The following is a 14,478-nucleotide window of genomic DNA, read 5'->3' on the forward strand; positions in this document are numbered from 1 at the left end:
CCCACAGAGGCGACGACGCGCGCGACCTAGACTGGGTGAAAGCCTTCACTGTGTTATGGGCCGAAATTAGCTTGCTCAGGAACACCTCAGGTCTGGGCTACTACAGCACGACGCTGCAGCGGCCACCTAAGGAAGCTGGAGCGGTAGGCGGCGCATACATTTTCTTCCCAGGACCCTACACGCAATCCAGCCGAATATCAACGGCCAGAAATCCCCAAATTAGGATAGACGAACGCCAAAGCAGATATTAGCCCGTACCTGAAATGGGGCACGAACAGTGCCCTGCCTGTTATACGAGGGCAGGGACACTTTCCGAGTATCCTTGCAAAGGGGGTGACTGCGTTAGGAATGGAGGATAACAATTTAGTTAGGGATGTTAGTGTGTTGTTGCTTATATGAATGTGTCAACTCCCTAAGGAGGGTAGGTTATTTTATAAGCTCTTCTGGAAGATGATAACAAGCGCACGTGCACTTTGTGCAATGCATAAGATGGGGGACAGTTGGGTAGCATTACTTACACCAAGGGCTGGTTTGCTTGACCTACAGCCTCAATATCATTTCATTCCGATCATGATCTATTTACGTTTAGAAAGCATAGTATGTTACGAATAGTGGAAGTCCATAACATTCCGGTTGAAGAGCCCTGTAGTGCAATAAACAGATCCTATCCAGAACCCGTCCGAAACAACTTTGAACCCCCCGGGGAACCTTCCTTTGAAAGACTCCCCGTGGATTATACACTCTTGACAGGCGCTAGGTCTCCCGAACACTCTCTCCCCCCATATCAGGGAATAACGTCCTGCCATGCATCAGCATCATTCATATAGCGGAACCGCTCGCCCAGCCCCTCGCGGCTCGCCAAGGCGTCAATCTCCTCTACAAGCACCCGTGTAGTGTCACACAGGGCCGCCGTATACGTCGAGTTGGACCAGAAGTTTAAAACGAGAATTACGACGACCAGAGAATCCGCTGGGTGAGAGTCGGGTGGGAAGTCGAGGCTGTTGTGTGAGGTTGCCATGATACGGGGTAGGGCTTGGAATGCGATTGACGCAAGGTCGGGGACGTTTGCGTGTGTTTTAAGGGGGATTGGGAGGAAGACTTTTCCTGGTAGAATAGTGGTGAGTTCGTGGCAGTGTGATGGAGCATATAGGGCTTGGGCATATGGGACGACGGATACGACGGATAGAGATAGGGATCGTTGTAACCTGATGGCATGCTTGACAGGGACGCCCGCTACGCGGAGCTGGAATATCAGCGAGCACGACCTTTATAGCCCGGACAGTCAGTTCTGAATAAAGTGTAAGCAGGCTGCATCTCTAAAGTTGGGTCCAATTATCACCACAGCCAAAAGGGCGGACTGGTACTACTTCCAGTGACCCATTCTTGTGATCGAATGGCTCAATAACCGAAATCTCATTGGGCCATTAAAGCCATAACTAGGAAAAGCAATAATGGAGGTCAGCCATAGCTGCCACCCAGTCATGATTACAGTGATGCTCTTTGAGGTATAAGTATAAAACCAGCCACAGAGTTTCTCAGCAGAAAAGGTCAGGCAAGATTAGCCTGACAACACGGGTGGGGCAGGCCATGAATGAACAGAGCGGTCTCAGGGAGGCTGCGTTGCATTGTGATGGAGTGGGAGTAAAACACATCTTGGGTGACATGACTCGGCGTGACTGTCCCGGCGCCAGCCTAGGTAGCACGCGAAGAAGTACTGGTAGTCGATTATGCTTCCTCCGATTTATATATAATACCCAAACAGATGTCTAGCGGTGGCTCCCGTTAAGTCGGCCATGCTGAAGCCAGAGTCTCAGTCGATCCTGTATTGACCGAAACTGTGTCCTGGTCTGCGGCCAAGGGACAGAAACTCCTCAAAACCCAATGCTCGGGGGGGCTTCGAATATCATTGCAGAGAAATGGGCTTCTCGCCCGCTTAGTGACACGCCGCTCAGTCGTTTTCAAGGGTCCCAGGAACAGTTGCCGGAGCTACCTCTATTTGAAACGGAACTCGACTCCACACAGTGCGACAAAGGTAGCAGTGGCTAAATACACCCGCGAGCACTGATTGCCTTTTCACGAGATATTGGGCTACACGACTATGTTGATCTTGGTTCTTGAAGGATCCACCAATGTTTAAGCGTGCCAAGCGGCGCCGTTTCCCATTGGAACAAGGAGCGGCAGGATTTCTGCAAAGAATCTCGATTCAGGCTATTAAGCAGTGTGCCTTGTGGAACGGACCAGTGCCCGCTGAGTTTAGTCTGTGGGTTACTTGTCCGCACGGGGTCTCGAACATGCACTTCTTGCATATTGCTGATTCGCTACCTAGGAAGGCATAATGGCTATTCAGAAGTTCATAGCCAGATGAGCCGGAAACAGCCTAATTGTTCTCCCCCGCGAAGATTCTGTACCTCTGGTCCAGACGCCATCAAACGTTGCCTATAAAGCAGTATTTCCCTCTGTCTGGTTCTCGAAACCCAACAACCCACAACCAACAAAACAAGTACCACGATGGTCTCCTTCTCCGCTCTTCTTCTTGCCTGCTTCGCTGGGTTTGGGGTTTTTGCTGCCCCTAACTTGTCTGAAGATCTCTCCGTACGCGAGACAAACTTGCTTGAGCGTTCCACACCTAGCTCCACCGGCTGGAGCAACGGCTACTACTATTCCTTCTGGACTGACGGCGGCGGTGATGTGACCTACACCAACGGTGCCGGCGGATCTTATACAGTGCAGTGGAGCAACGTGGGAAATTTTGTTGGTGGAAAAGGATGGAATCCTGGAAGCACGAGGTACGTCCCGTTATCCAACCAGAAGCGCAAGCTAACAGTCGCAGAACTATAAACTATGGTGGAAGCTTCAATCCTAGCGGCAACGGATACCTCGCCGTATACGGCTGGACTCAAAACCCCCTGATCGAGTACTACATCGTTGAATCATACGGTAACTACAACCCCGGCAGCGGCGGCACCTACCGAGGCACCGTGTATTCCGACGGCGCGACGTACGATATCTACACTGCAACACGATACAATGCGCCATCAATTGAAGGCACCGCCACATTTACGCAGTTTTTCTCAGTTCGCCAGTCGAAGCGGACTTCGGGAAGTGTCACTACTGCCAACCATTTCAATGCATGGGCTAGGCTTGGAATGAACCTGGGGAGGCATAACTACCAGATTGTGGCAACGGAGGGGTACCAGAGTAGTGGATCGGCGTCTATTACTGTTTACTAGGGCTGTATCTTTGTTCTGCCCTTTCCTTTTGATTCTTTATGATGCTGCTGTCCTCTCTAGTCTGTGTTAAGCGAAACGCCGGTCTACACATTCTAGATATCTGGTCATACCACTACTCAACGTCAATAACTAGCACCAGAAAGACCTCATTGCTCTCTTAAAGCTCCCTCGGTCTGCAATAAGCTTAGGCCCCCCTCTAAGCAATATAACTAGCGATTGATCTTAGTAATCTGCACCTGGACGCCCAACAAAGCTCTTTGTCGTAGAACGATACGCCAATCCATGCATAAATTGAGGATATTCACTCCCTGAATCTATATTAAGTAATCCCGCTACTGCAATGGAAAAATAAAGACCAGGCAAGATAAGACCAGAACAAAGCAAAGCATACAAAAGTAAACTTCGTCTCATCTGCCCACTAGTCATCCGCTGAATTATTGCGGGCATTTTTTATCTTTATTTTTCAACACTAGGCCCTGCCAGTACCCGACCAATGGGTAATTCTTCGCTATTCATGGTGCTGGCTGTTAGTTTTTGACATACAAGTACTATATTATCAGTGGACTAACCCGTACAAATCTTACTCCTTGCCTAACATCACCCGTGTGGGTAATTTTTCACCCTTCCTACCAGAGTGGGTAATATTCTCACCATGTTATCACCCATCGATTTGCTCACCAATTGCTAACCTGTGAACCTTCATGTCTTGGGTCGCAGGACCTTATTAATCGATGGCGGGTGTAGGCGTGCTCCTGTCCTAGAGTGGTTTACCAACATTTTACAATCTACAACCAGGATCCGATCTAACTAGATCCAATAGCCGTCTCTTCAAACTCTGATTCAACATCTGGTTCGCCGGCGAGACACTTTTTCTGAAACTTCTTTAACAATATTCTGGTCGAAACAGTGAGAATAGGGACTCAGCCAGGTACAGTTCTCTGCAGCCCTCGTAAGAAAAGCTTTTGCCGAGGTAGATAGTTTTGATCGTGGCTTATCATCAGAAGAGAAATTATTGTGTGTATACCCTCCAGTCCCACGTCTCGTGCACACAGCCCCCTACTCCGAGCTTATATAGAACGGGGGGAACTGAGGCGCTGCATATAGTTATTTACTCCCAATTTCACAAAGGGTACTTGGATCGTTTGCCAGCTGAGGATAGGCAAGTCATATAGTTCTGCGCCTAGTACTATAAAATTTCAAACACAGTCAAAAATGGTATCGGCATACGATAATAATCAAGAGATCTGTAGTGTTTTCACCTTTTTCTAATCCCTTTTCAATCACCAAGAATCAAAATCTGTACAAACTCCAGTCCTTGATTACTGCAGTATCTAAATATTTATTCTGTGTTAGTTTTAAGTTGCCACAATTAGACCTGGTCATATACTATGAGCGTCACCAACAGGCGTAATTACTCGACACCAACCGTCACGAATATGTAAGAATGAAGGTCTTGTTTTCTCAATCTAGCCGCAAACGGTGGTTTAAAATACACATACAATAATAAGCAATCTAGCCGGATAAAGCAACTGGAAGAGATATAACTTTTTGAACCGTGGAAATAGCAGAAAAGTCTGCATAAGCCTCGGTGAACGGACGTCGTAGTTTCCGACATCCTAAATAAGCAAGTCTCACATACGACTAGCGGTCGACATATACCCTGCGATGTTAACAGCGCTTCAAGTAGTATCTGTCAAAAGCCGCCGCTCACGTGACACCGACACCTCAGACACCCTACAGCCGCGGACCTCATCTCTGTCCTCAAGCCTGCGCTGCTGTGTGTAGCGCGACTGGAATTACGGCAGACCTCTTCCGCGCGGTCAATCAGACTCTTGCGGGGGAGAGCCGCGAGGATTGCACGGGATTGATGCAGGTGGGATTGACGTATTGCGTTGCGCCGATGTGGGGTTGGGACGATATAGACATGTTTACGGAGTAGCGGTTCGATGCTCATAACACGATAATAGCCTAGTAGTCTGGCTGAGAATGTATACATGTAGATAGCGAAAAGGCGCTCTTGTGGGCAGATTGGCTCAAAGATGTCTCTTTTACTGAAAGCCGGCTTGAATATATATAACTAGATGGGACCTCACTCGGATGGTCCTACAAAGCTCTTTTAGTCAAAAAAAAAAAAAAAAAAAAAAAAAAAAAAAAAAAAAAAAAAAAAAAAAAAAAAAAAAAAAAAAAAAAAAGAAAGCGCTAAATCGTGTATTCATGCAGGGGGGCTGGAAAATCTTTGGCAGATGACGGAGCTCTCTTGGGTCGAACGAGCTGCTGCTCTAAAAACAGGCCCCTCTTCCTCCTCCTCCATCTCCATCTCTCCCCCTCTCCCACTTTCCTCACACCACTCAGAGGAACCAACCAACCCAAAGCGAGGCACCGCAGCAGACCTCTCACCATGCCCAGACGACAACAAAACAAAGTCGCAGACATATTCAACCGCAAACCATTCAAGCCCCTCCCGAAATTCAAAGCAGGCCCAGACGGACCACCAGAGTACCACGACCACACCATGGCGAATGGCCGCCGCTAGCGCGGCCACCGGGACGAGTACCCGTGGCCCAACGACGAGGAGGCCACGACGGCCTACAGCTCCCTCCACACCGTGTGGGTTTTCCTCCTCGAGCCCGAGAGAGGAGACCTCATCAGCGCGCCAATCATCGAAGGGGAAAGGACGCAGCCTCAAAGTCCTGGACTATGGCGCTCGCGGCATGTCGTGGATGAGCAAAGTCGAAGATGGGTACCCCGGTGTCCGCATCACGGTGGTTGACCCCGGCTGCGCGTGGATGTACCCGACGGATATCACCGTGCGGCACGAGCTCGAGTCGGAAAACGAGTTGAGATTCGGGACAATGACTTGCAGTTTTTCACTGATGAGCCGAGTGACGAGAATGAGGAGAAGCTGGTTGCACTACGGAGGTGGGAGAAGCTTGTGGCAGAGGCCGCAGAGAGGTTTGGGAAGCCGATTAATGTCTCGGCGAGGCATAAGGGGTGGATGGAGGAGGCGGGGTGTACGGAGGTCAGGGAGGAGGTGTTTTAAGGTATGTAGTAGTAATCTTGGTTCCAAGATAAACCCTTCAAAGGAGAAGTACGTATCAAACAAAACTAACCAAATTGTTGCCTCTTCCACTCAGATCCCCTGGGGCGAATGGATGGAAGGAGAACCGTGGACCCCGTTTATAGGGAGTACGTACATAATGCATATGAGGCACGGGCTGGAGGGATATACACTGCGACTCTTTACCAAGGCATTGGGCTGGCCACTCGACGACACAAGGGCCTTTATTAAAGAAGTCAAGGACGAAGTCGAGGACTCTAAGCTCAACTATCTGCGGTTGTATTCTAACTTCCGTCTTGTCCTGGGAAAGAAGCCGGAGGATGCGTCGAGGAAGCCTTAGGTTGCTTTGTCTTTTCTTTATTGTGATAATACATCTTTCTTGTGAGTAGGTGTGATGAGATGAGTGTTTACCTAGCCCAGAGCCTCGAGGCGAAGCGAATGTGACAAGAATATGTCTTTTGGCAAGTGCGATCGGGTCCCATAGCTTTATGTGCAAAGCCTTGAAGCCGGATGCAACTGCATCGCTTGTACGCCCTCTATCTACCCCCCATCCCCAAGTTAGTAAAATACTAATAATGAAGGAAGAGCGGTCCGCAACCCCCAGAAACTCATCGACTACTCAAATCCTGCGGCATCTCGCCATCTACCCTCTCGACCCACCTAACCCTAATCAAAGGCTCAACTTGCGGCCTCTCGGCCATCAAAGCCACCCTCTTCCAGTTTTACCTCCCACTCCCAGCAATGACCATCTCCGGCGTCGGGGGCAAGCCCGATTTCTCTAACCCCTTAAAGACAAAGTTAGTTGGTGAAACAGTGCGCAATGTCCTAACCGTTCTCCGCGAATCGTCCAAGCTAGAGACACTTAAAGAGAATTTAAACGGGATTTTTTGGGAGCGTGGCTTACATTTCGCATTAGGGTGGTCTCTTCGTGGTTTGTTTATTGTTAAGTATAGATAACCGTGCCGAAAAGACGAGGTTGGCTATACCCCTTGGACATATGCTTCGCCGTTTGTTCCCCATATCACGATAAGCGGTATCTAATGGAATTCGGCTCGGATCGGAGGCCACCTATATTTGGAATATCGACCGGGCCCAGAGTCCCGAGTCCCGACAGACAATTGATATACCATTGACTAATTTTTTGGGTTCGTGCTCTGTGATCGGATGTAGGTCGTTCTTAGGCTCAATTTACCCACGAGGCCTCATTTTGAAGCATCCAGTGTCGGGTCAGTCTATCCTTGGTGGAATTGAGACCCCTGATCAGCGACACATAGGTTCAATAAGCGATCTCTGGGCTCCCAATTTATATACCGAGACAACCCTTACTTTATTATCGTTCAGTTTTTGCATATTCCCCAGTCCGATCACCTGGTGTTAAAATCCCTCTCAGTTTGCCATGCTTCCTCGTACGTCCAACCTCGCATCGTATCTGATCATAGGCACTGCCTTGCTCGGTTCTGCTGCGAGGGCAGAGACGTTCGACTACGTCGTTGTCGGAGGAGGAACGGCCGGCATAACTCTCGCTGTTCGACTAGCAGAAGCCTCACATAAGGTCGCCCTGATCGAAGCTGGGACATATTACGAAGACAGCTGGTCGCTCGCAGCCATACCCGGCGCAGACGTCATCCCCGTGGGATCTGATCCTGATGCCAAATTTGGTGCGGACTGGGGGTTTGTGACTACCCCACAAGCCGGTGCAGATGGGCGCGAGATACATTTCGCACGAGGGAAATGCCTGGGGGGATCGTGAGTCAACCTAATGCAGACTGAGACTAGTGGATTGGCGAGTACTGACATGGATGACTAGCTCGGCGTCTAACTTTATGGTCTATCAGAGGTTGGTTTATGGTCTAGTTTAATGTAGGTGCATTGCGAGGTCGGTCTGGTCTAACACGCTCGACAGACCCACGAAAGAGTCCATGGACATGTGGGCAGATGTTGTGAACGACACTAGTTATTCGTTTGAGAACACCCTGCCCTTCTACAAACGGACTGTCAACTTTACAGCGCCAGATAAGACCTCCAGGACAGCCAATGCGACTGTTAAATACAATGCGGATGCCTTCGACGTAGCTGGCGGGCCTCTACAGGTGTCATATCCTAACTTCGTCCAGTCCTTATCCACCTGGATGAAACGCGGGATGGAGGCCATCGGCTTGACCGAGACAAACAGTTTTAACAACGGGGAACTCTTCGGGTACCAGTTCTGCTCATCGACCATTCGGCCGGATGATAAAACACGGAGCAGCTCTCAGGCGGCCTTTATCCAGAAAGGAAGACAATTACCTGACAATCTGACGCTACGTACCCAGCACCTCGCGAAGAAAATCCTCTTTGATGGGCAGAAAAATGCAGTGGGCGTTGAAGTGGCGGATGGATTTGGGTTCCGATCAGATATAATGGCATCAAAGGAGGTCATCGTTTCTGCCGGCGCCTTCCAGTCTCCCCAGCTTCTTATGGTCTCTGGAGTCGGACCTGCAGACCAGCTAGCGGAGCATGGAATTGATGTTGTATCTGACTTGCATGTTGGCCATAATATGTGGGATCACCCGTTCTTTGGACTGAGCTATCGGGTGAATGTCGAAACGTTCACCAGACTTGCCAACGACCTTCTCTACCTCGTCTCCAGATTCCTCGACTATACAACAAAGCACACAGGACCATTGACGAACCCAGTGGCTGATTTCATTGCATTCGAAAAAATCCCTTCCAGTCGCCGTTCAGGGTTCTCGTCAGAAACAGAAGAGAGCCTTACAAAATTTCCAAAGGACTGGCCTGAAGTTGAGGTGTGACACAACCCCAAACCCCCCCCCCCCCCACCACAAAGAATATCCGTAGATTGCTGCTTCGCATCTCGCAAAGATCGCAGGTGGCTGACGCAGTTCAGTACATGTCCGGCGCTGGGTATCTCGGGTCCTTCTCAGGTCTGATGAACAACCAGCCAAAGGACGGCTACCAGTACGGTTCGATTCTAGGCATCCTGATCACGCCTACATCGCGAGGCAATATAACAATCACATCGACAGACACTTCAGATCCTCCTATCATTAACCCAAACTGGTTAACAACGGAATCAGATCAACAGGCCGCAATAGCCATCTTCAAACGCATCCGCGAAGCCTTTGCCAGCGACGGAATGGCTCCTATTGTTATAGGCGATGAATATTACCCTGGTAACCAAACCCAAACTGACACAGAGATCCTCGAGTTCATCCGCAAGAATGTCATGACGCTCTGGCATCCTTCGTGTACCAATAAAATGGGGACTGCGGATGACCCCAGAGCTGTTATTGATAGCAAGGCTCGAGTGTTTGGGGTTAATCGTCTTCGTGTCGTTGATGCCAGCTCATTCCCTTTCCTGCCGCCTGGGCACCCGCAGAGTACTGTTTGTGAGTTATGCTTTCCTGCCGTTTGCTTTCGGGTGAGGTATGCTGATAGTAAGGTAATAGACATGTTGGCCGAGAAGATTGCAGACGATATTATCCGTGGGTGAGACCTTGCAGCCCTGATCTATCCGACAATACATCTGTGCTTCAACCAACTGTATCTGGGAGTCTGTTATATTATTAGAAGCCCGGGCGGCTTACACGAAAATCACCAATATTTTCTGAAATCGTGTTTGGAGTGATGAGGAGAGCTACTCAACTGCAATACCACTCTACCAAGGAGTCAAGTTTAGAGGCCAAAGTGGGCATCTTGTCCATCTTCCTCGGAGAGCCAGAATTCCACTCTCACCACTGCCGTCCAACTCCCTCAGAGAGCCCCGGGCAGTTTCCGCCACGCGGGTCATTTTTGTCAAGAAGCGTGATGAAGCAGTTGTTGTCATGGTCACAGAATTCCATCGTAATATCTGTAAATTGGTTCTCAGAATTAATCTGCTGCTGCAGACTGTCCCCCACAATCGCCCCAGGGGCCCAAACAGTACTATACAAGATGCGGGCCCCTTTTCTTAAGCTTCGCCAAGGGTTGTTGCCAACCGCGTTGGCAAAAGTGTTTGGCAAAAGTGTTCAACCACACGGCTGGGTCAACCTGAGCTAGCCCGAGCAAATACAGAGCGACAGATAGCCATCCACCGGCGGTACTAGTATCGTAGGGCTAGTAGCTCAACTGGGCCGGCTTCATATGCCAGGAGAGTGCTGCTTTCCTGGGCGGCTAGGATATCTAGGTCTAGGGCGCGATACTATCTTGCCAGCTCATGGGTGAAAAAATCCATGCGCGTCATGCTCGTACGGTGATGAAGGGTGAAGACACTAGGGGTATATGAATTCGGAGTGTTCCTTCTTCGGGACTCATTTCCAGTCAATGTCCGACTCAGCACCAGATTCACCTTCAGCTTCGGCGCCTCCATCGTCAGCGTCAAGGGCACGCTTGGTTCGGCAGCCTGTAGGCACCACGCGGACTGACTTGGCCCTACCAAACCCAGGTACATCGACGGGTAGACATCCATTGGTGTTATGAACCAGGCCAATAATCTGGTCATCGCAGGATTCGGAGGAATAGAGGATCATACTTATTAGCTGTCGATTTTAACAAAAAAGGGACTGCGTAATACTGTTGTTGAGGATTGTACAGGCAGTAGGGTGGGCGAGTCGATGCATGTTAAGCTGTGCCCCATTGCGCTTGTCCCCATATATTCAAAGAGACGGTAGGAGTCCACGGCTGATGGGAACGAGAAGTACAGAGCTAGAAAGAAAGGGAGAGAGCAAAGGGCTTTATATTGACTACCTTATTTGCCGAAAGTAGTGTCGATAGTTGTCAGATGAACAGGACATGACGGGGTATTTATATCTTGGTTGGCTCCTTGACTGCTCCCTGCAGTAATCCAGGATAGATGGACATCATACTCTGTAGTCCGTATTCAACAGAATCCCCATGCACGGATTGCTCAAGTCCGGTATTTGTTCACTTAACTCAATATGGTTGCAACTTGAGATCCCAGTGCAACCTCTCCTGTTTTATTCCTGCATAGTGACAGCGAATATCATTATAGCAGCAAACCCCGTGGGGTCACTATCCACTCACTCCAGTCCTGCCATAGTATGCCAGTCAATTGACCTAGTCAACCAGTCTTCACGCGGTCTTCTGTCTTATTACCATCCAGTTATTCTGAGATACAGCATAAGCCACGTTACAAACAAACAAAATAAGATCTTGTTGTATAATATCCATGTCCACTCAGTTCTGATATTGGACACCTTGCCACACGCTCAGGCCATGGTTCTAAAGTACAAACAACAAGTGGAGAAAAGTGAATGGAAGACTACGTGGCAGGGGCCCCTGGCTCTAATGTAGGCCAAGGCTCATATATAACGTGTGTCAACACTGTATGCAACAGCAGGTCCTCCTCAGAGTATTATGTATGCTCAGGGGCGCATCGACTGGTGATTAGGAGCCTTGTTCAAGTTCCTTACCTCCTATCTTGCTAGATACAGCTGAAGGAGACCTCAGTTCTTGCAGTACTATCTTACGGAAGGTCTTTCATCAGTTACATTTTGCGTAAACCAATAGTATCTGTCCTTAAATAGTGGGGAACTGGCTTTCGGGGTCATTCAAGTATTGTGGCTTCTCTGTCAGAGAGGTATTCTTTCATAATTCCAAACTCGCTTTGCTTAAGCTTAAACTTAGATGAGAACGGATAAAGCATAAGTTTTCTAGTGTATCTGGTTTCAGGTAACCATGACGATAGTGACAGACACCCTAAGCGCAGTTAAAGAGTCGCTTAACACCAGCACCGCTAGCAGGAACCAAGAGAACGTCTCACGTTATTCTCACAAGTATTAAATACTCATTTTCCAGAGTACTCAGGGGTTTCCTTTTGTAAGCCCTTTTGCCAGATATTGTGTGATTTTGTCACCGAATTGTGTGTCTATTGTCAAAAGGCATCCGCTTCTTAGTAGGCTACGTGCGTGTAGTTGATATAGCATCATTCTATCCTCCTTCCCCTGTGCATTTTATTATATAGAGTATGAGCCCGGGCTGCTATGTCTTGTCTAACCTTTGTTGTGACCATGCACCATGCACTCTACAATGGCTGGACGCTGGGTTTGATTTTTGATCGCGTCAAGCAGAATTATGATGGGTGCATTGTATCTAGTAGGATGCCGTTTCTTTTTTTTTTTTTTTTTCCTTGTCAATTATTTCAGTGGCTGGTCGCGAGCGGCTTGACCAGTTCTGGATAAAGTAGCTGGACAATGCCCGTGCCTCGCTGTTCCCAGCTCTGCCGGCTCCAGCTATCTTCCCACTCCCAACGAGACATACGTGCAGAATCTGAGTTTCCAACGGCCTTCGGGGTCAGTTACCACGGCTTCCACATTTGTACGAGCGGCGTGAGCTTTGACGGTTACCAGATACGCGGACTTGGATGACATTATCTTTGGTTCGACTATTTCCGGATGGGCTGCACCGATCCCTGGTATTACTACCATGCCGGGTCCAACCATTGCCACTATTCCAAGTCCGTATCCGTGTGCCCAAGGATCGCAAGCTGGGGAAGCTCCTCCAGGATGTGCAAGTCCAATCGACAAGGGCCATCCCATTCGAGCAAGCTGGAATGTACCAGATCAGGCAGCTGACAGCAGGTACGCGAAGCGCCTGCTCCTTCCAGACAGCGTTTATTGTCCAGGCCGCTAGCTGCAGCTCCGGGATTGGAAGCTCTCAGATGCCGGCGCGTGAACGAGATGTGCGGCTCGTATCAGCCTTGCACCCTGACCATTGACGTGAGTCTGCAAGCGAGGGGTGGTTTGGCCAGGGCCTTGTTTGACAGCCTCAAGTGCGGCGTATCACGGCCATGTTCGACAAGACTCTGCAGACTATTAGTGTGGATGGAAGCTCGAATGCTGTTTTTGATGACCTCGCAACCATCACTGCCGATGACACCGAGGAACTGAAACTCCGAACACCGCGCCTCCGGGACCGGTTATGGAATGCGGGCGGGCTGTGGCGAGCTCTACTCAGGAGTATATTCAGAACCGGATAACAGAGTAGGTACACAGACAGGTTATAGAGTTAAGCTATTAGATAGGTGCGTAGACAAGACAAGATATAGCTTGAAGGTCAGAATTAGAATCAAAGTTGGAGTTCGAGAAATATTAGTCTGTCGGGCAGTCAGGGCAGGCAGAACTGATTTGCTTATTCTGTACACCAGTGCACAGAATAAGTAATTAGGCCGTCGCCGTGACACCGTGTTTTCCACACCCTGTGATTATATGTGCTAATTTTATTCCAAAAATAGATTATAGAGAACCTCGGATTGTGCGAAGCGATGGATTGACTCTAACAAGGACACGACCTTATGGACATGCTCACAGCAGAGCATGTCAAATGACGGCAAACTACATCGAACGCAGACCATCCGAAAAGCGAGCTAATTGAGGTTCGTGACCGTCCTGTTCCAGCATCCCAAGCGTCCATGCCTGACCTTATGACATGGGGCACAATAGTTTGTTTACTATGGAGGCGTTTGCTGCTATTCCGTAGACAGGATCTGCAACCCTGTCCACCCGGGAGTGTCATGTGCCGGTTGAAAGACACGTCCGGAATTGCAGGTTTGCTGATGGCTCCTGCGTCGCAGTGCGTGCTCAATATCGGGAGGCGATCCCTATAATAACGTGCGGGACGCCAGCCACGCTCCAGGCATCACTGTACAGAGTGGTATAAAATATACGCGGGTGCCTGCTCCCTGCAGATAGATATTCATACTGTCATTGCCGAATTGAACCAAGATTGGATTCCAGGGCCCTGGTCAACCTTGTAGTTATCTTTCCCGATCGAAGAACAAAATTACCTATATGCCTTTGCAGGCTTTGCTAGCCTAAGATATAGCTGAGTCTCTGTAACCACTTGAATAACATGTCAAGGACTATGCGTGCGTGCGTGCGCGACACGTGTGCTGTAGCGCAGATGGCATGCTGTGTCTCGGTAGCCTCGGCATACCGTACGGAGCCCTCTGTATTGCGCCACTCGGCCAAGGAGGCTCGGCCAGCTGTCACAAATCCCACGTTAACGGCGTGTCCGGTGTATTACGGAAGACATACTCTGTATGATCAAAGTGGGTCATGCCCTAATTCGTAGCGGAAGAGCATAAGGACAACTATGCAAGGGCATGGTACGGAGGTGATTCAGCCTTATTGCTGTAACTAACTAGCTACCTCGGCATTTCAACCCTTTGTAAGAAGATGGACGCACTAAAGG

At 49.3% G+C, this 14,478-nt stretch overlaps 6 protein-coding genes across 6 annotated transcripts; all 6 read left to right on the forward strand.

Annotated features, from left to right (window-relative positions):
• The first annotated feature begins 2,383 nt into the window (after positions 1-2,383).
• Positions 2,384-3,296, forward strand: BDV17DRAFT_301082 (glycoside hydrolase family 11 protein). Its single transcript, XM_073764181.1, has 2 exons — positions 2,384-2,786; positions 2,831-3,296. Exons 1-2 carry the CDS (start codon positions 2,509-2,511, stop codon positions 3,228-3,230), a joined length of 678 nt encoding a protein of 225 aa, XP_073618899.1. The 5' UTR covers positions 2,384-2,508; the 3' UTR covers positions 3,231-3,296.
• A 2,177-nt stretch (positions 3,297-5,473) lies between these two features.
• Positions 5,474-6,270, forward strand: BDV17DRAFT_288156 (uncharacterized protein; the record flags this gene model as incomplete). The annotated part of the gene is made up of 2 exons (XM_073761333.1): positions 5,474-6,037; positions 6,094-6,270. The coding sequence occupies 2 exons, from the start codon at positions 5,474-5,476 to the stop codon at positions 6,268-6,270; spliced, it is 741 nt and encodes a 246-aa protein (XP_073618900.1).
• Positions 6,271-7,684: 1,414 nt separating this feature from the next.
• On the forward strand, positions 7,685-9,781 carry BDV17DRAFT_301084 (GMC family oxidoreductase; the record flags this gene model as incomplete). The annotated part of the gene is made up of 4 exons (XM_073764182.1): positions 7,685-8,034; positions 8,192-9,074; positions 9,176-9,677; positions 9,738-9,781. The coding sequence occupies 4 exons, from the start codon at positions 7,685-7,687 to the stop codon at positions 9,779-9,781; spliced, it is 1,779 nt and encodes a 592-aa protein (XP_073618901.1).
• Positions 9,782-12,200: 2,419 nt separating this feature from the next.
• Positions 12,201-12,558, forward strand: BDV17DRAFT_214505 (uncharacterized protein). The gene has a single exon (XM_073755484.1). The coding sequence runs from the start codon at positions 12,270-12,272 to the stop codon at positions 12,465-12,467; it is 198 nt and encodes a 65-aa protein (XP_073618902.1). The 5' UTR covers positions 12,201-12,269; the 3' UTR covers positions 12,468-12,558.
• Positions 12,407-13,408, forward strand: BDV17DRAFT_254827 (uncharacterized protein). The gene has a single exon (XM_073756835.1). It carries the CDS (start codon positions 12,650-12,652, stop codon positions 13,001-13,003), a length of 354 nt encoding a protein of 117 aa, XP_073618903.1. The 5' UTR covers positions 12,407-12,649; the 3' UTR covers positions 13,004-13,408.
• BDV17DRAFT_254828 (uncharacterized protein) lies at positions 13,388-14,428 on the forward strand. Its single transcript, XM_073756836.1, has 2 exons — positions 13,388-13,660; positions 13,728-14,428. The coding sequence occupies exon 2, from the start codon at positions 14,137-14,139 to the stop codon at positions 14,356-14,358; it is 222 nt and encodes a 73-aa protein (XP_073618904.1). The 5' UTR covers positions 13,388-13,660; positions 13,728-14,136; the 3' UTR covers positions 14,359-14,428.
• The last annotated feature ends 50 nt before the right edge of the window (positions 14,429-14,478 follow it).

This window comes from Aspergillus undulatus (assembly GCF_047715775.1).
Source record: "Aspergillus undulatus strain CBS 261.88 unplaced genomic scaffold BDV17scaffold_7, whole genome shotgun sequence".
NCBI lineage: Eukaryota > Fungi > Ascomycota > Eurotiomycetes > Eurotiales > Aspergillaceae > Aspergillus > Aspergillus undulatus.

What these genes read in the sequence shown, in the direction of transcription:
- BDV17DRAFT_301082 (XM_073764181.1), top strand. Translation starts at nt 2,509, where the DNA reads ATGGTCTCCTTCTCCGCTCTTCTTCTTGCCTGCTTCGCTGGGTTTGGG. An exon ending in TGGAATCCTGGAAGCACGAG is followed by an intron (nt 2,787 to 2,830) that starts GTACGTCCCGTT and finishes TAACAGTCGCAG; the next exon opens with AACTATAAACTATGGTGGAA.
- BDV17DRAFT_214505 (XM_073755484.1), top strand. Translation starts at nt 12,270, where the DNA reads ATGTCTTGTCTAACCTTTGTTGTGACCATGCACCATGCACTCTACAAT.
- BDV17DRAFT_254827 (XM_073756835.1), top strand. Translation starts at nt 12,650, where the DNA reads ATGACATTATCTTTGGTTCGACTATTTCCGGATGGGCTGCACCGATCC.
- BDV17DRAFT_254828 (XM_073756836.1), top strand. Translation starts at nt 14,137, where the DNA reads ATGTCAAGGACTATGCGTGCGTGCGTGCGCGACACGTGTGCTGTAGCG.